The sequence below is a fragment of the Amia ocellicauda genome, chromosome 11 (genome assembly GCF_036373705.1).
Source record: "Amia ocellicauda isolate fAmiCal2 chromosome 11, fAmiCal2.hap1, whole genome shotgun sequence".
Classification (NCBI taxonomy): domain Eukaryota; kingdom Metazoa; phylum Chordata; class Actinopteri; order Amiiformes; family Amiidae; genus Amia; species Amia ocellicauda.
The window spans coordinates 37,415,629-37,440,538 of record NC_089860.1 but is presented as its reverse complement, the minus strand read 5'-3'; the positions used below and the strand labels follow the sequence as shown (position 1 = coordinate 37,440,538).

General features: G+C 41.9%; 1 protein-coding gene across 2 annotated transcripts in view; it reads right to left on the bottom strand.

Moving 5' to 3' along the window:
- The window catches only part of LOC136763628 (glutamate receptor ionotropic, kainate 3), a 127,841-nt gene that overhangs the window by 8,760 nt on the left and 94,171 nt on the right, over positions 1–24,910 (bottom strand). For both annotated transcript variants that reach the window (XM_066717758.1, XM_066717757.1), the window contains 5 exons: positions 21,365–21,588; positions 17,615–17,733; positions 6,853–7,070; positions 1,352–1,577; positions 521–768 (listed from right to left, as the gene is read on the bottom strand). In XM_066717758.1, coding sequence (XP_066573855.1) covers positions 521–768; positions 1,352–1,577; positions 6,853–7,070; positions 17,615–17,733; positions 21,365–21,588 — 1,035 coding nt within the window. The remainder of the gene's footprint in view (positions 1–520; positions 769–1,351; positions 1,578–6,852; positions 7,071–17,614; positions 17,734–21,364; positions 21,589–24,910) is intronic.

Genomic DNA, 24,910 nt, shown 5'->3' with positions numbered 1-24,910 from the left:
ATATATATATATATATATATATATATATATATATATATTTATATAGCCTACCTATATATGTATGTGTGTTCTATGGCTCTACAACACGTTACTGCACACATGGTTACAAAGGTGGGGAACATATGACAGGGACGAATCGTTGTGCTCCCTGTCTATATTTATATATATAGTGGAAGCTGAGAAACTGTTTTTGTAAGATTTTGTTTCAGAAACTGACTTCACTGCAGTCTGCCTAGGTGTTGTGCAGGTATTTAGATACAAAGACAAGGTCAAATACAGCTGAACCTCAGAAACATATATGTATACATATCATAGCACATGTGTGTTTCATTCTTAGTTTTGTGAATGAAGTGAAGTATTAGCGATACAGACATCTATCTGTGTCTTTAGTCTGAAACGAGCTGATTGGCCGTCTTGGGCTGTGGCGTCGTACCAGTTTTCCAGGAGAAAGGAAGTCAAATAAGGGGGTTGACTGAAGATGTTGTGCAGCCTCGTGTCGCGTTTATTGAACGCTGCTCACCTGCTCACGTTCAGCCGTTTTCCTCAGCTTGTAAATGAACTCCCCTATCGCCACGAACACCGAGAGCACCAGTCCGGCCGCCAGCACGATGAAGATGCCTCCGATCTTCTGTATCCCCAGCGGCCCGGTCTCCTCCTTCTCATCCACGCAGCCGTTGCCCCTCCACCACTTCTCCTTCAGCATGTGTAGCCGGCCGTCTTCCAACAGCTGGAGAATGGCAATACTGATCTTATCCCGGAATGGAGACCCTGTGAAAGACACCAATTTGAGATGTATATAAATCAGGTGGAAGTAAACTTACTGTAACATGTTTTCTTCCTTTACATTTCTCTCTTTCCTTCTTCCAAAATCACATCACAGAATAACCTGGTACTTATCTGTTTCTTTGGACAGATTGAAGTTGCTCAGGTTCAAAAGAGATTTCCTTCAGATGTATTCTTAGTGCCTGAGAGTAGAATTTGGGACATGTGTAGCCATCTAGGAATTTATCTCTTTATCTTTCCATTTATTTTTATTTACTTCTTCCAACAGATGTGCAGGAAAAATGCATGGCAGTCAAATGTGATTTATGTACAGTATTAATTTAGGTGATTTTTATAGTCCTTTGGACCTAAATATATTCTTATTTTTAATTTAATGGGATTGAGTACAGCAACACAACTGTTGTGCAGACTACCTGTACACACTACTGATGTAAACAACCATGTGTTACAGCTTTCAAAAGAATGGGCCGTTTGCAGATGTGAACTAACCAGCATAATGTATAATATTGTTCCAGAACATGTCAAACGATTAGATGAAGGTTAATGAAATCATGACAGAGACTCTTACCCATGGGGGTGCCGATCCCATACCCCTTGGTGTCTATTAAGCCTCCGATCTGTGTCAGGTTGCAGTTCCTCTGAGTAACGTAGTCGATGGTGGTCGACTCCATCAGCAGGGCGTAGTCGGCCCTCAGAACCCTCTGGATGCCTTCCTCGTTGTTCTTGACCAGCGCCGTGTTCTGCTTGCTGCTCATGAAGGCCCACATCTTCTCAAAGGTGGAGATTTTGGATTTCTGAAACAGAAGGAAATGTGAGGTCAGTGCAGTTTGGGTTGATAGTTTCTGATGTTCGTATTATTCATATTATTTTTACACAGGAAAAAAGGAGAAGTAAATGCAGGCGAAAAAAGGACACTGAGTCGCTTCTGGTATTGGGAGCTGTAAACCACCAGCAACATCGTTATCTTCTCTGCTAGAGCATGTTCTATCAGGTGTCTCTTTGTGTGTTGTTTTTCTACACACAAAATAACACACTCTATGGCCATTGATACAGACTTGCCTAGTGATGTTCTTGTGCAACTGCCTACAATTTAACACAGGGGTGAAAATGTTATACAGGTTCCCTTTTCGTGGTTTTCAATTGTGAACCCTATTGGGGGAACATATAAATAAATAAACATATAAACACGTAAATAAAGGAAAATTAACCAATCTTCTCCATTAGCAATACCTAGAAATTCAATTTAAACATGCATCAGCCTACACCGAAGCTGTGTGCGAGACGGCAGCCAGACGCCACAATCAAAGAATCTGCAGAAAGAGTCACAAAGTTTTGCACATCTGCGTCCAACGTTGTATGTATCTTTGGGCTCAGCCGTCTTGCAAATAGAACCAATTTTATTCTAAGAAGTACCATGACTATCCTGGAGGGAGGAGTGGAAAGCAATTGGTCACACTTAGTCACACAGAAAGCCCCTATATAACACAAACCACTAGAGATGTACAGAATATGCAATTTCACACCAAAAAGCACCGTCTTGATTATGCAAATGTAACGCACTTCCGCTGCACCCTTGTGCTTCTCACACTAACCTTCAGAGAAACATTGTTCGATTTTTTGGCTGCAGATTTTATGCTCTTCAATCTCATCTGATTTAATTGCAAGTAGAAAGAAGTACCACTATGAACCAGAATGAACCACATTGAACGTGACAGAAATGAAATCCCGGTCTGTGTTTTGGGGGTTTAATGTATGAACATCATACTGGACTCCCCTTTTATTTATTTAGCCACTTATTCATGTGCTTATTTAACACCTTCCTCTTTTCTCTTCAGTAGAGACCCTGCTGACCGTCTCCCTGTAACCCTATCTCATTTTCAGAGACCCGAACACCATGTATGTATGTGTTTGATTTCTTATTTGACCTCCTGTGTTTTGGGTTGTGAACTGGCAGCCCGAGCGCTACTAGTTTGAAGAATCCCTGCGAGCAAACTTGTGTTTTAGTCAATAAGCCCTATTTGATCCCCGTGCCCACCCCTGGATTGGCTATGGTTTTAGAAAAGAAAAAAGTCCAATACCTGAAAGAATGAACTATAAGACCAAATTCTTACAGGTTCTGTTGTTTTCCATGGAGTGGGAAGCTTACACACCCACTGTCTAAACTCAGTGTAGTCACCCAGAGTCTTGTACACCTTTCTTAAAGCTGAATCAGTGAGAAAAACTGGAAAATATATAAGAATTCTTTAATGAGAATACTTTAAAGAACAATACTAATCAAACTGAAAGGATCACTGAATGCCATTGTTAGTGTGAATGCTTCTGACTGGGAATTGGCCTACACAAATAAGTTTACTTTAATGACCTTGATATGATATTTCATTCCAGATGGAGGGCACCAACTAAAATAAAAAATGTTATTGTATTAGTAATATTTTAACTGCAGTTTGAGTCATTATCCAGGGTCAAATTAACATCTATCCATGAAGCCAATTGAAAAGATAATTGCAAATTTATTCTCCGCTTGTGTTTGAATGCAATATCAAAATAAACTCATATTGAAAAATAACTGCTGAGATAGGTAGACAGTCACATCCTTAGATAAATAGCAATGATAATAATATTACATATATTTTAGCATATTTTGCTGTTGTTGTTTTGTTGTTTAATTTTCTGTATACATTATTAAACTATGCAAAACAAAGACCTTACAATGAAGCATTAATTATACTTGTCAACAGCAATTAAAAGTAGCAGGATACACCTCTTAAACTGAACCTAGATATGTAAATGCATTGTGCTATAGCAGTTTAATACTCGCTATAACAGGATGTATTGGCTCATATTGGATATGTTGATTAAGAGCCTCTTAGAGAGAGACATAATAAAGCAACTCTCCTGCACTGAGAGAGATTAATTAAGGGATGGATGCTGCATCTGCAAAAAAGCAAAGTATGAGACACAGTAACTTATACGTATATAACACTAGTTTTTCAATCAGAAAGTCAATCACTCAATCAATCAATCAAACCTTGAATGGATTTCACTTAGAAAACAACTGAACCAACATGTAAAGTCTTCTGAGGTAAAAACATTTTGGATGACAGAACACTCGTGGTTTTGGGGCCAATTTTGGCAGACCAGTGGTCTCTGGACTAAAGCCAAAAAAGCTACTTTTAAGAAGGAGGAAGAGTCTGAATATTTTTTGCATGAACCTCTGTATTAACCTGTCAATTTGATTTAAAATATAGCAGCCTGACGACAGGGTTGGTCTAGGGGAATAGAAGGGACGGCTTCCCCTCACTTCAAGACACGGTAGAACGAAACCCTGATTAGAAATGGATGACTAAAGCATCGTCTATGTTGTGAAAACTGAAAGCTTAAATACATATATTTTAAAAAGCAACAAGTAAACGCTCTGATATGACGAGCCCCTCAGCGGCTATTCGTTTCATTCCCAGGCACTTCCGACGCCACATGCCATCGCGTTCAGCTCAAGATGCTCGCCAAGATGTTTTATTAGCCCGTTAATCTGCAGCACCTGCACCGGTTGCCATCTTTGGGCAGATGACAGCGAGGAACTGACAGCTCTTGAGATCGAGGCGGCAGTGATGCGATAATTAGTGACACCTGCCTCACTGGAAACGAAGCAGCTTTAATGGCGTAATATTTGCGTCCTTAATTATTCTTTTGTTTGGTTGACATGAACCTGACACGTTGATAGCAAATGTGAAACCGAAATGTCAAATCTGCCTTAAACTGCTTTGGAAGAACAGGAAGAGACTGAGTTCAGGAGCTGTGCTGTTTTGTAGTCGACGCCTTTGAGTCTCTTCAGGCTTTCTGGTTTCAGTCTGCTATCACAAGCTCTTTCTGAACTGCACAAAGTTGTCATTTTATAAAACAATCTACATCTAAATGTAATTTCACATTAAGACACAACCATTTAATAAGGTAACTTCATTGTGTTGTGTGCGCGTAACTCGCAAATGTTTCCAGTGGAGCTAATGTCACAGTTTTAAAAACCTCTCAACACAACACAGTGGCGATCAAAATACGTTTTTTTTTTTTAAAAAAAAGCACATTTAATCAGCTGCTGCGATTCGGTGATTCTACCCGTCTGAGTCGGTGATGTTTTAATAGCTTTCTGGTTCAGGAGTGCATTAACGCGGGCACGAGGAGGGCATTAATAAAGATAGCCCAGAATAAAAGCAACGGCTGACAAAAAAAAATAAAAATAAAAGCGACTGACTTTCAACAGAAGTTCAAGCAGAGAGGTCATACCAACAATTATTAGAATTGATAATTAGATAAACAATTTGTCGTTTAAAAAAGCATGAATACAAATTAAGCAGAATCTTGCAGTAAAAATAAATAAATACGATTTATAAAATAAATAAATACCTCATTCATTCCTGCATCTAATGAAGAAGTGTAATAAATGTGTTCTGTGTGCCCGTAATTATGCAAATATGGACATGGTTACCAGCTCTAAATGTGTTTTATTAACAGAAATACAAATGGTAAGGACTATTAAAATTCCTCTCACGACGAGGAAACAATACATTCACAGACCTAATAGCCAATAATTGCGGTATATGGTGTACGCTATTATGAAGGATACTTTACTAATCCAAACTAGGCTGTAAACCGTTATTGTGCCGTAATGTTACTGCAATATCAAACACCTCCGTTCCCCTCAATTAGTCCAATTCAATTCCTCGGCTGCAGCAGCCATGTTTGTGTTTCTGCCAGGTCAGAAAAAGCATCGCTCTTCATTAGCATTTTCATTGGTCAATATGCAGTGCCAGTAAACCCAATACAGCGTCCTCTGAGCCTACAGACATCAGTTCACGACCGAGAACTACCCGAACCCACATCGGTTAACGCAAGCCGTCAATCACACAGAAAGCTGGTCGTCTCAACCCGACTGCCTTGGAAAGCAAAACACCAAATATTGTGCGCTTGTGCAGAGGAAGACTGTAGGTCATGGCTTGTGAATATACGGGTTTACCTGCGCTTTTCTGATCCAAACTCGCGGTTTTGAAAAGGACAATTAGCTGCTCCTGCCAAGATGTCAAAAATCAATCGGAGACGTTTCTTAGCCACCTACCCTCTCTTTCATTTCTCCTTCACTTCTTCTCAAATCATCTCCCGTTTTTTATTTTGTCACAGTACGTTACATTCTCAGGATTCTGTTTGGTTCCATTATTGTTCACAACGGAGCTGGCAATTTGTCATAAGAAATAGCCTATTAATGGAAATCTGTTTTCTGTTACTGAAAACAAACAAGCAAACAAACAAACAAACAAACAAAAGCCTGAACGTCAGTTATTCTTTTCCTCGGCAGAATCACAAAGACTCTCCTGCCTTAAAATAAGAGAATACGGACCCTGCAGCCAAGATGAAACTATTGAATAGAAAATCATTATGGAGGAGAACATCAAACGGCCCGGCGAAATGGACAAGCCAGCGAATTTGCTTCTGCGTTGGGGATTAAAGATCTAACTGGGAAAAAAAAGTTATTTGTGGAATAATATTGATTTTCACACAGTCTATAAAGAAGCGAGGTCCTGGAAGCCGACTACAGTAGCAATTTAATATCATGCCTGATTTAAGATCCTTTATACTTTCAAAATGTATTTGATTAGAACAGAGGCAATTTTCTCCACATGCTTTAATCACTGAGGTCAATCACAAACAAAATTAAACGCATTCGTGAAACCTGAAAGCTTATTTTTTGGTTTATTTATTCCTTTGTTTTTTTATTTTTTCTGATTTCTCATTTGGTTAAGTTGAATTTGAAATCTGAAAAACACATACTTTAAAATCAAATTAGAAATGTTAGTAGATTAAGAACAAAAGGACTGTTGGCCAAGCAGCTATAACTACATTTCCAATAAAGGCTCTGTGCAAACAGGAGAGAGAGACACAGGGAACAGGTGATGTGTATTTGTGTAACATTGTGTATTTGTCAACACCACACTCCAGCACTCGGCCACCGAATAAACCTTTGCAGTTCTTGGACTGGATCTGTTCTTTTCGGCAGCGTGTTTATTTCCGGACATCCCTCACCTTGAAGAAAGTCATGGTGGCGCCGTCCTTCACCACCCCATACTCGATCTTGGTCTGCTTGGCCAGGTCGTCGGCCGACTCCACGGGGGACTCCATGCGCTCCACCGTCAGGAAGGCCGCCAGGTTGGCCGTGTAGGATGATATGATGATGAGAGTGAAGAACCACCAGATGCCACCGATGATTCGCGTGGACAGGGCCTTGGGCATCAGTTCAGAACCTGGGGGAGGAAGAAAGGAGAAAGAGGGCATGAGTAAGTCAGCATTTCCCCCCAGTCCGGTGAGTTGTGGAGAAGAACACGCTGATCTTTGAGATCTTAAACAAGCAAGGTGTCACACACTGACCAGAGATGAAAGACCAGGTCTGTGGGACTGTTAGCTGTACACACATGACAGTGTTGTGATCTACAGCAGCTTGACAGGTGATGATAAATAGTGACTTTATTTAGGATTGTTTAGATAGGACTGGGGTGCTTTGGCTCTGAGAACGTTCCCATCAACAACATCCTCACTGCCAAGCTCTGATACTGCAGGTGCTGACAGCGACCTCTGGCCAGGTGCGCAGGAGTGGTGAGGCTCGCTGGGATGTTTGCTGACCCATGTGACATCCAAAAAATAGCTCCACAGACTCATCCAAACATCAGTAAGGTCAGCCTTCACTGAAGACATCAGCCAAACCGTAATCGAAGATGGATCTCATAGCACAAAATCCCTACCTGAACCAACGATCACACACTTAAATTCAGCCACTTCTGGGTGGGACTCTGATTTTGCTCCAGGACACCAGCATGGCCACAGATTAGCTCGAAGACGTCCACTGCAAGATACCATCACACCCCCATAACCCCATACAATGGGATGCATAGGATACCCATATAAACAACAAAAACACATCTGCTGAAAAAGCACCTATAATCCTATTGAATGGGAATAGTTTTCCTCCCATCCTCACATTGGCTTCATTGCCCTTTGCTGTCTCTGTATTCCTGATCGACAAACCCAAATGTTAAAGCAGCTTCTCTGCTTCGAGGACTTGATGTCTGGTCATGCGTGGACACGAGTAACATGTCTGCTCAAGTGATTAACAGCTCATGCAAAAGCTCCCATTTCAGTCTGGAGTCTCTGCTTTCGAAAGCAAAATAAAAATGGCTTTTGATTCCAGTGTTATTAAAATATTGTGCTTTTATTGTTTTCACTTTCTAAGGACATCAATCTTATTGCCGTCAGACGATAACCTCACATAACCTTTCTTACTGGAGCTTTGTGGGAAAATACAGTAAATATGAGTATACTAGCCTAAGGAACCATTATCGACAGTGTAAAACAGAGCCTAATGGCTTTCCTGATTCATGAACAACCTTGAATCTGCACCAAAGTAGGATTCAGGCAATTATTAAGTGGCCTTATTAACATAATATAAAAACAGCAAATGGTTTGCTTATGGAATGACTAAAACCAGATTTAAAAGGCAGTAAAAGATTACATCTGCAGCCGACTATTATGAGACGTGGCAATCTTGAGTCTAAACACTATTGGTTCGGCGTAACGGAGGTGTTTTGTGATTAAAGTGGTCGTTCTTGATAATTGCTCGTAAAAATGATGAACAGCAGTGTGCATTTTTAAATGGCTCCTCTGCTGCCAAAATAGCTCAAATAAATCCAATAAGGCAATGAATTTAAGCCAGGAATTCATCACAGATCTGAAACCGTTTATCAGGTTCTGTGCATCCCGGTGAAAATCATCAACATTTTAATTACAGTTTAAGGAGATTAAAATGAAGTAAAGGAGGAGCAGGGGAAATACCTTATGAGTGGGGGGTAGTTTGGGAAACTACGCTGTGAATCTGAGAATACACAATGTGGTTTTGGATATGATACTAGATCAGTGTACCACGACTATTATGATTATTATAATTATTTGTATTTTGTGGTGGGTTTAGAAAGCAGATTTGATCAGTTTAAAAAAGTTACTGCCCAGCTAACAATATTACAGTGCCACAACGTTTATTTGAGTCAAGTAACATTTCTAACATTGTCGTGACCAACCAACCCACAACCGAGCTATAATGTTGCGAGATGGTTGTGTTAGCTGGGTGTTGAGCAGTACAGCACACGATCCCAGCTGTGCAATGATCAGAGGACATCAAAGTCACACAGTGGTCCAGGCAGCGTGTTTCTGACACACGTTTCTCAGGTCATATTTGTGAATCAAATTACACAACATCGCCACAATGATAAGTGCCAGTGCTTAGCCGGTATTAAAATTGGGCACAATCGTGGTAAACTGCTCAGGTTTTCTCTTGTGCCACCAGCAATGAGAAGCACACAGAAATCAGGAGCCACAGACTTGTCCCCTGTGACTGAGATGACAGGAAACTAATGACTTACAATAGCTATTTGTTATGATGATAACAATGCAGTTCATGAGCAGCCCTTGCAGAAATGGGCCACAATCCAGTTGGCAGTACACAATAGTGCTACAATAAACAAACACACAAACAAACAAATAAAATAATACATCATCCAATTTACAATGAGCATCACTCGGTCTGTACACTCATTTGTTAGCTTTTGAGTCGTTCGAAAGCCAAATATCTTCTGTCTACGGATGCGTTCTTATAATATATTTAATTTACAGAACCAAGTCCAGTGTGTTTCTGAAGAGTCGAGTCCATCTGTTTGTATTTATATATTATATACATGTTCTCCTTGGGTCACCATCTGTGTGCGACTGGGAGACTGGGTGCTCTCTCACAGAACCTCCTCTCGGCGTTCACCCGACAATTAAGACACACTTTCTCAGTTACGGATTCATCTTTTCTTCTTCACTGCTCTCTCTTAATTGTGATTTCCATCCTCAATTTAGGAGGAGTTGAGATTCATAATGATTTTCATCAATATGATTTATTTTAATTTTATCCTCCCCCACTTTATTTTACCAAAGACGTTCTGCCTCATATATTTTTGTATTTTATTTGAATTAATTTTGTACTTTCTTAACAAATTTGTGTGTTTGAAAAAAGTGATCCACACAACGAGCACAACTTCCTGCAGAAATCTATATTAGTTCATAGATGTACCAGGACAATGTACGAAAATAAATTAGTACCAACGCAAATGAATTCCCACCAGGCTTACGACAAATATCTTTAAATTAACATTTGGGGGGAAAAGAATGGCAAAATAAATGATCTGACATAAATAATTTGCACATATTGTCAATAGGAAGCACAGAGAATAATGTCCCACTTTAATGTTAGACTGTAGTAGTAGCAGAGGAGAGAATATTACCTCCGCATCCTCGTCAGAAAGAAATATAAATTATATATTATAAATTAAATATAGTAGAGATCAATATTTGAGTGTGGGTGAACGAAAGACTACGTCTACGTTCGAGCAGGCAGCCCTGTGTGACGAAAGTAAGAGTATAAACAAGGAGCTCGGACTAACGCACATCTGAGACTTATGGAGCATCGCAGAGAGCCGAACAGGCAGGCGGATTATAAAGCTTGTTAAAACATCGTGAGCAAAATGAAGCACATTTATAGGTGCAGGCGTTTTCAAGCTTAAGGAAGCGTGTTAAATAAAGGCATTTTCAAGCTTAAAGAAGCACATCGAAGAGGTCTGCGTATGTAGCGGCTTTCAGCACAGGATGTGGAAAGTAGGAGGATTATATAAGCATCTGAGATACAGACACATCCCAGCCCACAATCCCACAGCATTGGGCCCGGAATGCAGCTGCACAGAGACAGAGACAGGAAACAGGGATGAGGAGGGACTCAACCTTAAAAATCATAAAAATAGGCATATTAGTATATTCAGATCCAGTCAGCCCAGTCAGGTTAGAAGATATCTATCTGCTCAGGATGTCCTTTAGAGATCCAATCCACTCAGAGGATCTTGTACATGACATCACTGAAGTATTTCACACAGCTTTACAAAGTTTACTTGGATTAGGGACTGAAGATCACAGTTCCTATTGCTACATTTACAACACATACAATATACACTCACCTAAAGGATTATTAGGAACACCATACTAATACTGTCTTTGACCCCCTTTCGCCTTCAGAACTGCCTTAATTCTATGTGGCATTGATTCAACAAGGTGCTGAAAGCATTCTTTAGAAATGTTGGCCCATATTGATAGGATAGCATCTTGTAGTTGATGGAGATTTGTGGGATGCACATCCAGGGCACGAAGCTCCCGTTCCACCACATCCCAAAGATGCTCTATTGGGTTGAGATCTGGTGACTGTGGGGGCCAGTTTAGTACAGTGAACTCATTGTCATGTTCAAGAAACCAATTTGAAATGATTCGACCTTTGTGACATGGTGCATTACTCTGCTGGAAGTAGCCATCAGAGGATGGGTACATGGTGGTCATAAAGTGATGGACATGGTCAGAAACAATGCTCAGGTAGGCCGTGGCATTTAAAAGATGCCCAATTGGCACTAAGGGGCCTAAAGTGTGCCAAGAAAACATCCCCCACACCATTACACCACCACCACCAGCCTGCACAGTGGTAACAAGGCATGATGGATCCATGTTCTCATTCTGTTTACGCCAAATTCTGACTCTACCATCTGAATGTCTCAACAGAAATCGAGACTCATCAGACCAGGCAACATTTTTCCAGTCTTCAACTGTCCAATTTCGGTGAGCTTGTGCAAATTGTAGCCTCTTTTTCCTATTTGTAGTGGAGATGAGTGGTACCCGGTGGGGTCTTCTGCTGTTGTAGCCCATCCGCCTCAAGGTTGTACGTGTTGTGGCTTCACAAATGCTTTGCTGCATACCTCGGTTGTAACGAGTGGTTATTTCAGTCAAAGTTGCTCTTCTATCAGCTTGAATCAGTCGGCCCATTCTCCTCTGACCTCTAGCATCAACAAGGCATTTTTGCCCACAGGACTGCCGCATACTGGATGTTTTTCCCTTTTCACACCATTCTTTGTAAACCCTAGAAATGGTTGTGCGTGTAAATCCCAGTAACTGAGCAGATTGTGAAATACTCAGACCGGCCCGTCTGGCACCAACAACCATGCCACGCTCAAAATTGCTTAAATCACCTTTCTTTCCCATTCAGACATTCAGTTTGGAGTTCAGGAGATTGTCTTGACCAGGACCACACCCCTAAATGCATTGAAGCAACTGCCATGTGATTGGTTGGTTAGATAATTGCATTAATGAAAAATTGAACAGGTGTTCCTAATAATCCTTTAGGTGAGTGTAGATTTATAGACCAAAACAGCAATATCAAATCAATGAAACAGAGAAACTAATTGTGGTAGCCATGCGTTTGAGTAATAAAACACTATGTACATTCGGTCTTAAAAGCCCACACACAAAACAGCTGGAATATGAACACGTGTAGATGAATGTGACGCTGAGGGATTGAAGCTGTTATTTGATTTCTCAGTTGTTGTTTTTCCTTTTTTGTTTTTGACTATTTATATGTTAAATACAAATCAGGTAAGTGTCACTTCCTGTGAACTGAGAGATGATGTTTCCAAACTAGGAAAAAAATACAAAAATGATCCTGATTTTGAACGGGTTGAAGCAAACTTGAAGTTTCCCAGTTCATAGAAAGTGTATCAAGGCTCCCAGCTCTTCCAGTCTTGTGAGACTTGACTGTAGTGAACAGTAGAAGATTACTTCTCTTCTCCTTTCATCTGAGGTTTTCCTCTCAGTCAGAGAGAGAGATAGAGAGAACGGACAGCACATGGCCGTGCGTTTTACGTAACCGACTCTCTGTCGCTGCAGTTCATTCCTCCCAGTGCTGGTTGGTTGTGTAATCGCTTCATTCAATGCTTTATTGATTAATAATCGGCCGATTCCTTCAATCGTCTCAGTTGGTCCTTGGAATCTGCGCTGTTTATGTTACTCTTTTGATGACAAACCATGTGTTCCTCCGAGTAAGAGCAGAAACATTTAAATATTGATTATGGATAAGAAATGATATTGAATGAGATGAATCAGTAATAAAGGGATGTTTGACTCAATAAATGTCCACGGCTGCAGCTTAATCAATAGCGGAATGACTGATGGAGATGATTAAAGGAATCGGGACATTATTAATCAATAAGTGGTTTAATACTAATACTACATGACCACCTTGCACTGGGAGGAATGAAGTTCATTCAAGAAAGTGATAAGTGTATAGGTTATAATTGTCATTTCATTCATTGCTCTTGACACAATTGACAACTGAAATCTAGTACCAGACAACCATACATTTTCATTGATTATTTTCTTTTTATTTACAGTGAGGGAAAAAAGTATTTGATCCCCTGCTGATTTTGTACGTTTGCCCACTGACAAAGATATGATCAGTCTATAATTTTAATGGTAGGTGTATTTTAACAGTGAGAGACAGAATAACAACAAAATAATCCAGAAAACGCATTTCAAAAAAGTTATAAATTGATTTGCATGTTAATGAGGAAAATAAGTATTTGACCCCTTCGACTTAGTACTTGGTGGCAAAACCCTTGTTGGCAATCACAGAGGTCAGACGTTTCTTGTAGTTGGTCACCAGGTTTGCACACATCTCAGGAGGGATTTTGTCCAACTCCTCTTTGCAGATCCTCTCCAAGTCATTAAGGTTTCAAGTCTGATGATTGGCAACTCAAACCTTCAGCTCCCTCCACAGATTTTCTATGGGATTAAGGTCTGGAGACTGGCTAGGCCACTCCAGGACCTTAATGTGCTTCTTCTTGAGCCACTCCTTTGTTGCCTTGGCTGTGTGTTTTGGGTCATTGTCATGCTGGAATACCCATCCACATCCCATTTTCAATGCCCTGGCTGAGGGAAGGAGGTTCTCACTCAAGATTTGACGGTACATGGCCCCGTCCATCGTCCCTTTGATGCGGTGCAGTTGTCCTGTCCCCTTAGCAGAAAAACACCCCCAAAGCATAATGTTTCCACCTCCATGTTTGACGGTGGGGATGGTGTTCTTGGGGTCATTCCTCCTCCTCCAAACACGGCGAGTTGAGTTGATGCCAAAGAGCTCGATTCTGGTCTCATCTGACCACAACACCCAGTTCTCTTCTGAATCATTCAGATGTTCATTGGCAAACTTCAGGCGGGCCTGTACATGTGCTTTCTTGAGCAGGGGGACCTTGCGGGCGCTGCAGCATTTCAGTCCTTCACGGTATAGTGTGTTACCAATTGTTTTCTTGGTGACTATGGTCCCAGCTGCCTTGAGTTCATTAACAAGATCCTCCCGTGTAGTTCTGGGCTGATTCCTCACCGTTCTCGTGATCATTGAAACTCCACGAGGTGAGATCTTGCATGGAGCCCCAGACCAAGGGAGACTGACAGTTATTTTGTGTTTCTTCCATTTGCGAATAATCGCACCAACTGTTGTCACCTTCTCACCAAGCTGCTTGGCGATGATCTTGTAGCCCATTCCAGCCTTGTGTAGGTCTACAATCTTGTCCCTGACATCCTTGGACAGTTCTTTGGTCTTGGCCATGGTGGAGAGTTTGGAATCTGATTGATTGATTGCTTCTGTGGACAGGTGTCTTTTATACAAGTAACGAGCTGAGATTAGGAGCACTCCCTTTAAGAGAGTGCTCATAATCTCAGTTCGTTACCTGTATAAAAGACACCTGGGAGCCAGAAATCTTGCTGATTGATAGGGGATCAATACTTATTTCCCTCATTAACATGCAAATCAATGTATAACTTTTTTGAAATGCGTTTTTCTTGATTTTTTTGCTGTTATTCTGTCTCTCACTGTTAAAATACACCTACCATTAAAATCATAGATTGATCATTTCTTTCTCAGTGGGCAAACATACAAAATCAGGAGGGGATCAAATACTTTTTTCCCTCACTGTATGTACTGATACCATTCATGGTAAAATATGGGCAGCACCGAATATGACAACATGAAATCAGTCTTATCTTTCAGTACCAAAGTTACTAAAAGTACTGGATATTAGAGCAATGCATAGAGAGCGAAGAGAGAGAGATGGAATCTCTTGAACCAGAACAAAGCGCACGACATCTCAGACAATCCTAATCTATGATTTAAACCTGGTTTAATCGCCTGGCTGCAAAAATGCACTGCGCTGCTCACTGGACATGAGTTGAGCTCTGCAAAAAAATAAACCACGAAGGGAGATTTCCCCTGCACTGCTTTAAATTATTAATTCAGTTCACCGCGTTTGATGATTCGACTTCTTTGGAGGGAAGCTTTGCATTCGGGGTTGTTTGCCAAAAAGCCCTCTAATGTGCTTTAAAAGCGGTCAACCCCGTCTGACCCCGAGCCGCACTTCGATTCGAGCCAGTTACGCCGCAGATGTTGACGCCAGCCACAGATCCCCGCGCCGAGCGCCGAGCGCAGAGCACCGAGCTTGTTGTTTTAGCGCCACCACCTTTTCCCTCCGCCGTCTTTGCAGCCAATTTGCATGAGTGTCGTTTAATTGCTCCCTGGCGTCGACACATCAGCAGCCGTCCTTGGCCCACAGAGACTTGCCGCTTTTCAGAGACGTGGTAATTTGAGATGTGAAAGTGTCGGCTCTCCTCCGCGTTCACAGCGTTGCGTGTCAACTGGCTCGGTCAGTTCTTCAGCGAGAACTTTAACCTTTCAGGCAGCCGGTAAAATATTTACTCTATGGCCCAGAGGTACGGTGAGGGATTGGGAGGTAACGGCAACAGTCTTATCTTCAGACACCTCTTCCCTGAAATGGGAATTATAAATACAAGGGAGTGATCCATCCAGTGCTGGGAGAGTAACTGTAAAATGAAAACTGGCTCGTGTGAATATCTTAGATGTAATGTTTTGACCCACAAAGCTTTAACGCTCTTGCATTAAATGTCCATGTAGTTCTGTTAATACAATACTTCCATGTCTCTTTATGATATAGAAATGCAGTTTTGTCGTGGCCGTGTGAATGGTTAATAAAAGGCACACAGCTTCACTCGAACTCCCCTGGAAATCGTGGCTCTTAAGCAGCCACACCGGACGCCCATGTCCACGGGCTCTGGAAATGGCACGCTGTTCAGACTGCAGCAGCAATTCATTTGGAAGACATCGCCTTGATTTAATTACCATAAAAAGCCCTTACGTTTGGGAAATTGCATTAGTATGTTTTTTTACTCAGAATGTTTTTGACAAGACTGTGGAATCACGGCGGAGAACAAAACAGCAAAAGAAAGAAAGGACAGTCTTTTTTTCCCAATCTTATTTTTGTATATTTATTTACTTGGTGTCTGGATGTTAACTCAGCTCATACTAGTCACAGACTTTGCTTCACATGCATAAAAGATCTTCATGCTGCAATTCAGACACCTGGTCTTAGTCGACACTAGCTGACAGACTTTTTAAAGACTTAAAGTTTGATGCCATTGTTTCCCCGAGAAGAGCCTGTTTCCATTGAAAAACAGTGTCGTTGCCTTTGTTTGATTTCAGCTTCACATCGTTCGCATCACGAGGTTCTCAAGCTTGCAACAGCAGATCTTCTGGGTAGCATATTGTGCATACCAGCTCATGTTTCATCTGTTTTGGAGGATTGTCAATTACACTGAAGATATAGATGTGGATGAGAATTAAAAATATTAAAAACAGCAAGTTATCATCCTCACAACATGCATTCATTCCAGAACATCCCAGGGCTGTGTTTTGCTCACTTCAGTATCACTGAATCGTTTCTCTTTTGTCCTTTGTGTCAAGTGTGTCTTTCGTGTCCACAGTTAGACAGGAATACACCTCCTGGTCAGAAACCCTGGCCAGCCCTCATGGTTCATGAGTTAGTCTCCGTATTTACTGTCCCACAGGCCGGGATGTGACAGGCCGTCTCCCAGAGCCGTGCGCTTTGTCTTGATGCGTGAGATTAAACATTATTTGAGCACTTGCTGCATCTGTTGAAAAGCGATTTGCATTCGCCCGCCTCCCAGGGACGGCAGGACGACCGCGTGGCCAGGGTGTCCTCTCGGTACCCCGGTCCTGCTGAAGCCCGGGGAGACGTTATGCTGTATTGTTCGGCAATGCATAGATACAATAGAGGACAGGCAAAAACACCAGCACACAAGTGGACTAAAGTCAGAGGAGAAACCACAACCTCAACACCAACAGACACAAATTAAATTTAAATCAGCAGCTCCCTGACAATCAATTAAAATCTGAAAACAACAACAGCCGGGAAGGACTTACAGAATAGGGAAAAAAAGACACAAGGGCAGATTGAAGACTACAGACCTGTGAAATGGAAGGCCACCAAGATTTGGTTGGAGGAAAAAAACTAATACTCAGAGAAAGGCTTAAACGGCTACTGGGCAAATGCACTGGTCTGGGAGACATCGGAGAGGAAAGCGTTTGGGCAGACGAGAAGTAGCCCACAAGATCAGAGTCTGAATCCAGGCGAAGCTGCGGATGTCTCCAGCGAAACCCCAGCTGCACAAGAATGCAGACATGTATGGCAGCGCACAACTGCAGGATGCATGACTCATCCTCGTTCCCCTCGTTTCAAAGCTAAGTTCTCAGCAGACACATTTGTTGTGATTTTTGGAGACAAATGCTTGCATTTTGCACCTACTGTCAGTTTCTGACAGTTGGGTGACATATTTCCTCTTCGCCGCGCTTGTTTTGTGTGGTAGATGGTGACAACATTATTCTTTGTAATATGTGTCTAAGCTCCACTTGCTCTTGACAAGCACAACGCCTTTAAAAAAAACACAAACCATCATCATAAAAAAAAGAATCGTACTGCTGTCAGATAAAGAGAGAGGCTGCGCGTGGAAGGGGGTGAGAGAGCCGTACCTTGCTGCATTAACGATCCCACGCCGAACCAGAAGCTGTTCAGCAGAGTGAAGTTGTTCTCCACGATGTCAGAGCCGGGGTTGCAGGGATGGGCGTCATACCACTCGTAAGGGCTGAACCTGTGGAGAGAAGAAGAAGCGTTGAGTGCTGGGCCGTTTACCAACTGCAGCAAGACTGGGAAACAACAGAATAAAAGAGAAGCTCTCAAATGCCATGCAGCGATGTGAGTTTAAGTGACGAGACATTTCGGATGGTGGCCTCTGAGCCGCCACGCTGCTGGAGAGAGATAACGAGACAGCGGAGCAAGAGGCTACGGACAACCGGGGTCGGGCTAAACAATCTCATTACGAACTGGTATTTACCACTGTTTCTCTCTGCTGTTTCACCCCCTGTTACAGGCCGATGTGGAAACAGGAGTCTGACAGCACAACTTTCAGGTGTTGTGTATTTCACAAACTAAAATCCATACACAGCCTTAGCACAGGTACTGACACAACAGGCACATACTGAGAGGTTGAATAGGGTGTCGGCCCAACCTTGGCCTTAATGATGAATGCCTTCCCTTTGACTGGGGTCTGGAGTAACACGGTGCCAAGCTGGTCTCTGCGCTCTCTTTCTGAATCACTGGTACGGTTCATCCCAGAGGTGCTCAATGGGTTTAATTTGGGAACCCTTTTGAGTTGTATTCTCCTTGAACCCCTCTGTTCTACCCCCAGCTTTGTGTTCAGGGAAACATCATGTTAAAGATGCATGAGACCACACATTGGTATTCATCAATGCAGTAACAGACAATGGCAAACTTCTGCTAATGCAGCGTGTATTTAACATAGTTACAGGTTCAAAACAAACACATACATGACAGAACTTTATCTGAATTCTGCCATGATGGGCGTCTATATCTGGACGTAATAATTCTCAGCTTCCCTGTAATGATTTTTGTTGAACATGTGTTTCAAATAAAAATACCTCTAATGAAAATACACCATTGTTAAAATGTAATTGATCTGAAGATCGCATGATTGTAAAGCTATTACACATTTTTGATGTACTTTTCACATGCATAAAATCTGCCAAAAGTGCAGGAAAGCGAGGTTCAACACCACACTCCTGTGATTGTTGTGATCTGTGAGTCTGGCTCTGTTGCATATTGTGATTTATAAAGTGTTACACAATATCAGTCTTTTCCCTGGAGGACCCATTTCATTAGACACAGAACACAGATGGAAAGATAAAGAAAACGAGAAAAAAGTGCTGCATCTCTGTCTCATTTCAATTTGAATAACGAGGATCTTATTATTTGACTCTATTCAATAGCAGCTTTTAGAGGAAGCAGAAATCTCTCTGATCTGGATGTTCTGTGAGAAACAGGGATGAAAAACACACCTTTTGTCATCCTAAAAAGGTTGACGTGCATCAGAGATGTAATATTAACCATAAAAACGCACAATCACTATGGAAACTTCCAGCCACCATTGCGATTATTGGATTGATCTTTTTGAGACCAGCATCCATTTTAGTGCTCGACAATGGCCACCAATACCTGCCTGGCCCACGAACAAAACAACTACACAAAGCAGTTGTGTTTGTGTCATATTGACACATGACATTGATCCGTCCCCTGCCTGAGGGAAATCACTTTGATAAGGGGCTCAGGTTATGGTGTCTCTGGAGTTATTTTGGTTGTAGTTGGTTCAGAAAGGCTAACCTCTAAACTGAGCTCTTCTAAGGTGATGAAAAACCAGGTGAGAGTTTCTGTCTTTCTTTCTTTCTGACTTCATTCTTAGAAGCTCAGAGAACGGGAGTTGTTTTTCTGAAATGTTCTTTACTTTCTGAAGGTCTAAACCCAATCACAACTTGAATTGCAAATTGTAAACTCGTACTATATTGCCTTTGATATATAAGTAGTAGAAAGAGGCTCATATATATACCTACACCTGGAGATCTATATGTATAAATATGTGTATATGAAGTTGAATACATTCACACAGGGGTTGGAACTAATAAGCCAGGGAATCTGAATATCACACCGACTTTTTTGTTGGTTGGTTTGTTTGAGTTTTCCCTGTAAATAATAATAAATAAATACAATAAATACCCACTAAATAAATGCTATTTCTCTATCGCCACAGTTGGCTCAAGCAAGAAGCCGGGGTGCAGCGTCTCTGAAATTGAAACGTGGCCTGCGCTTTGGTACTCCGCAAGATAACAACAAAAGTGTGTTATTACACAGTCGCTGGAGCAGCAGTGCTTATCCACAGCGCCGTGGAATTGCAGTCTTAAATTTTAATCTGTATTCCATTGCTTTTTTTTATCTGCTAAATTTCAAATTTATATTTTCCAGATTTCCGAGTCGTTTACTGAAGCAAAAATCTCTGTGGTTTTTCAGCTACAACCTTAAAGTGATCTGTGGGTTTAAGGCTGCAGATAACATACTATAAACTGTAGCAGTTGAAGGGGATATTTTATTTTTATATTAAAAAACTGAAAAAGATTATTTATCTCTGTTTTTTAAGGTTCTTTGAGCATTATTGAGTCGGTTGAACATGACATTGACCTACGATGATGGCTTAAACGGTGTCTGCAGTGCATAATGCTCAAGCCATGTATTTCAAAACAAGACATTTTTATATCTGAAACTCATGTGTTCAGTGGGACATAAAACCAAAAGTTGGAAAACTCAAACTGAAATGTGTTTGAATCCAACGATCTCTAAAGGGCTCTAAACTGTACAGAAATGAAAACGATTTTGCTTTTTGAATTGAAAATTGTAATGTTTTTAAAATCGTTCAGCTGCTGTCAATGTTTCCATTAAGAAAACATGTGATGGGCGTTCGTCGTCTTTGTCTACCCTGAGGTTAATTTCTTTACTATTGACAACGCTGTGCTTGTTCTTGGGATGTCAACTATATTCTGCACCTGCTCCCTGCTCCAAGCTTCCTCTCGTTTCAGGAGGCGTAAATAGCCGAACCCTCACCCGTATTTGGTGTCGAGTGATTTCAGATCTGTTATTTATACGGGCTGCTTGAAAGGCACTCGGTTTCAGAGCACAATGGCGCTTAATGAGTACAGCTGCACTGATTCTTGTACGAAATGTCAAGAGCAAAGTGCCTCTTTCCTCTGAACTTGGAGGAGCCCCATTTCACACGTTCGCCATTAACGAACACAAGGATCAGATGTGACACAAACAATGCAGAGGAGAGAGAGAGAAAATGCAATTTATTGATTTGGATGCAAATACACTTTCTCAAAGAGGCGATATGATATAATTCAACCGCTGAGCTCTCGTGGAAAACCAAATTCTTTTAAATGTCATGAATGTGAAACTCCCTCATTAAGTTTAATCCTTGTATGATTGGGTATTAATTGGTGGAAGGTGCTTTAAAACTCTGTGGGGAGTTCGTTTTCTCGTTCTCAAAGGTGCATTCTGGCAGTCATGTGTGTATTTAGGTATATTCGGATGTATTTGGATGGGGACAGAACTATATTAATGTCTGTACATCCTTTAGTATTTGTCTGCTACACAATCATCCAGTGGTCGGATACTGTCGGCAGCAGTGGGGGTCTTTGCTCATGTTAATGAGACAAATCAATCCCAGAAATCCCTCGCTCTGGGAGAGAGGGAGCAATGAGCCAATGGGTTTCCCAATGGGTTTCCATCTGAAAGGGCCACCTCAGCATTTCCCAGTGATGCTGAACAATGCAAGTGATGCCCAGCACTGGTTTCACTGGAGTTAAAACAATACTAATTACCTGGCTATGACAAAGAGGACGCAGCTCACTCCTAGGTAGGCGAGAAGGATGTACATCCAGATGTCTGGAGAGAGAGGGTTGAGGAAGTAGAAGACGCCGCTGTTGGTGCCGTTGGGCTTCCGGTACAGGATGCTGATTCCCAGGTTCAGGTAGGGCTTTGAAAAGTCAATCACCTTCTCCCGCATGTAGGAGATGGTGAGCGGAGCGACTGCCAGGTCCGCTTTCTGTGAGAGGAGGAGGAGAGAGGAGAACAAAGTGGCTGATTGTACAAAGTTCTCATATTTCTACACAATGTGCTCATGTTTTTTCTCAGTTTACAAAGTGTTATTGAGAAGGCACCACTGTTTTCAGTTTGTCTCACTGATTGTCATGCCTGTCGACTGTTCTTCTCCTTTACCTTAATGTTGTTCCTTTGAATGTGTAGATAATTTATTTTTAGAGATGTAATTACTCGTTTGTTATTGTGTATATCAGGCACGTTGTATTTCAACTGTTGAAACAATGTGTCAACAAGTCACCTGGTATAATAAAGGCATCTGCTAAATGACTTATTAATAAAAGGTAACAGTTTGGATAAGTAATAACTATGTAATATATCACAAACAGCCAAGCATTCACTCTGATAGCGACTGTGTGTTACTTTGCTTCCTGACTGTCCTTGAGATGCATTGCTCATTGTGTGGAGCCACAGATGTGCTTTTCTCATGTTCTTTGTTGTTATTGTTGTGAAACACATATGTGGGCAAATGTGTGCTGAGCAAGAGGAATAGACTCACCCTGGAACAAAATATCTATCTGAGGATTTATACCGGAGTCTTAGAAATACAATACGAAAAAAAGGCAGACAGAAACAAATAGATAAATAACCTTCTGGGGTTTCAAGCATCTCGGTCACACAGGTGGCCCGAGCATCAGAGAAAAAAAGAGCTGAGAAAGGCACCTCGAAGGAAATGAACGCAGCGTCTCGCGGAGAAGGAGCAATTCCCAATTATACACCTCTCTGAATATTCAGAAGGTCACCATTTACATCGCCTCACCTCTGCAACTCTCTCTGGTGCTGAATATGAGGTTAATGAAACCAGCTGCTTTGCACGCTTGAATAACTCATTTCTTACACATTGTAACTCACAGAGGATTAGCAGCGCTTCCACTATCGGCGAAAAAAGCCAGCTACTGGCATTTTAAAGCAGAACAATGGCACGTTTCCTGTGACTGAGGCGGTGTTTGAATGAATTATTGTGTCGAACTGCAGTTGACAGTGTTGAACGTGATTTCTGTTTCTGGCAGGACTGATTAGACCCCGCTGGTGTGCCGTTGTGGGCAAAGACAACAGAAATGCCCTGTAACTAATTAATCTGCAATTACTTTTAATAGGGGGTGGGGGTTCAACTTCAACCTAAAAAGCCACTGAACATCCGGAGAAGTGTGCAGAGAAGGCCGATCGCCTGCTCCTTTCTCTGGCTTCTTTTGCACTTTGCAATTCTAATGCCCGTTGGGCTTTTGTCAGCCTGGTTTCAGTCTTGAAAGGAGCGGTTGAATGCGGTCACCCACCGAATCAGTAACAATGGCTAATCATAGTCAGAGAGTGTAACCTGCTCCAGTCCCTAATCGCCTCAGCTTCAGATAATGGCACAGCAAGAAAAAAACCTGGAAGACGATGCTGTCTGGGGCAAAAACATGCACGTTGTAGGTGACTGTTTTTAAATTCGTTCAAATATCGTGCAGATTCCCAACACAGAGCGAGGTACCCATGTCTGTTACACGTCTGTTACGGTGTCATTAGTCCCCTGGATGAGTGTTTTGCTCGGCACAGAGGCTAAAGCACCAGCGGAACATCTCCTAATGAAATAGCACCACTTCGCCCGCCAGCTCGATCCTGCCGTCCAATAGCTGGACCCGCCTGGTGGTGCGTCTCCCCCCGAGAGCCCCCGACCACATAGCACCAGAGCCAGACCCCAAGCAAGAGAGCAGGAAACGGGCTCTGGGGATTATCCTCAGTTGCCCACAGAGGAGCCCGTGGGAAGCCGTGTCACACTCATGTCAATGGAGTCGAGCAGCACATTGTTCAGGGGCGTTAGAGCCGAGGCAGGAGCATATGGCGACAATGTGTCCACTGAGTGCGCTATATATCTGCAGATACTCTGCCTCTGAAACTGATGTATCTGCTGAAAACTGTTCTCTTCAACCCCCCGTCCGAACAAAGGTGATGAAATAGTTCTGTTCACACCACACTAGCTTGAATGTCCTGTTTTTGTTGAAGTATTTGTCAAGCATCGCAGGTGTGGCAGACGTGATCACAGCAATGCAGGCTGAAGCCCATGTGACACACCACACAGAGGGTGGACATATTTCTGAGTCATAATCCTTAAGATTCGAGCAACACAGAGTTGTATTGCTCGCTGTGGTTCACAGACCCACAGTTTATTTGGCCATCATGTGAGACAAAAATACAGCTTTATTTAAATAAGAAAACAATGAAGCGGTATTATTCAGTCACCTTCCTTTGTCTGAGATACAACAAGGATTAATTACCGTAAGACAGTAACAAATGAATATCTTAGCCATTATTAATAACAGCATTGCAGTACGATTAATGGGATCATCTATTGTAACTAATCAAGTTTAACTAGGCCTATTGCATCATTTAGCACTTCCCCACAATGCCCTTTGGCTTTGTACCGGGCTTTGTAAGTGAATGATAAAGGAAATATAAAGTGCTCTGTGCTAAAAGATACAAAAGGCCTTTGCATTTAATTAGCAAGGCAGTGCATTCATTCACATACAGACTTCCAATTTGTGTTTACACATTCACTATCTGACAGGAGGGCTGAAAAAACAGTTCCTATTTCTTTCTGTCTTTCTTCTTTTTCCTGCTTCCCGCTCTCACATTTCCAACAGGCAAATTAATTTCAGCCGATGTCTATCACACACGACCTACAGAAGCGAGTGACGGCATCTGGCTCCGTCGAAAGCCCGGCGAGAGCAGGACTCCGTTAAACAGATGCCCGGGAAGGACCTTTTGTGATTCGGTAATGCAATGATGATTGATGGCCCAGCCGAGTGGCAGGTTTAATGTACGACCCGGCCGAGCGTTGGTACTTCATCAGTGGAGACCCACGACGCGCCAGCGCTAAGAACACATCAGCATGGAGGTCTGCGAAGTCACTGTGCGTCAAAACATACAAGTCATCAACGCGGAGAGGAATGGTTCATGAAAAATTTTAGGGGGTTAATAAAAAAGTCGTAATCGAAATAAATTGAAGCGATAAATTGCGCTGACAACTCGTATTAATATGCTCTTATTTTCTCCTGTTTTTAAGCCCTCGTGTCAGGAACTCATGACTATGGATAAGAATTCCTACACTGCACTTTTACTGGGTCTTCTGAGTTTTATAACGAGGATGACCAACTCCTAACTACCATCACAAATACATCTACACAACTCTGTCTGAGTATCCCCATCATAAAGCTACCTGCTGGACTCTTTCCCTCTGTCCCTCTGGCCGTAGATAAGGCCGGCAAGTTCAATCATTCAGAAAGAGCCAT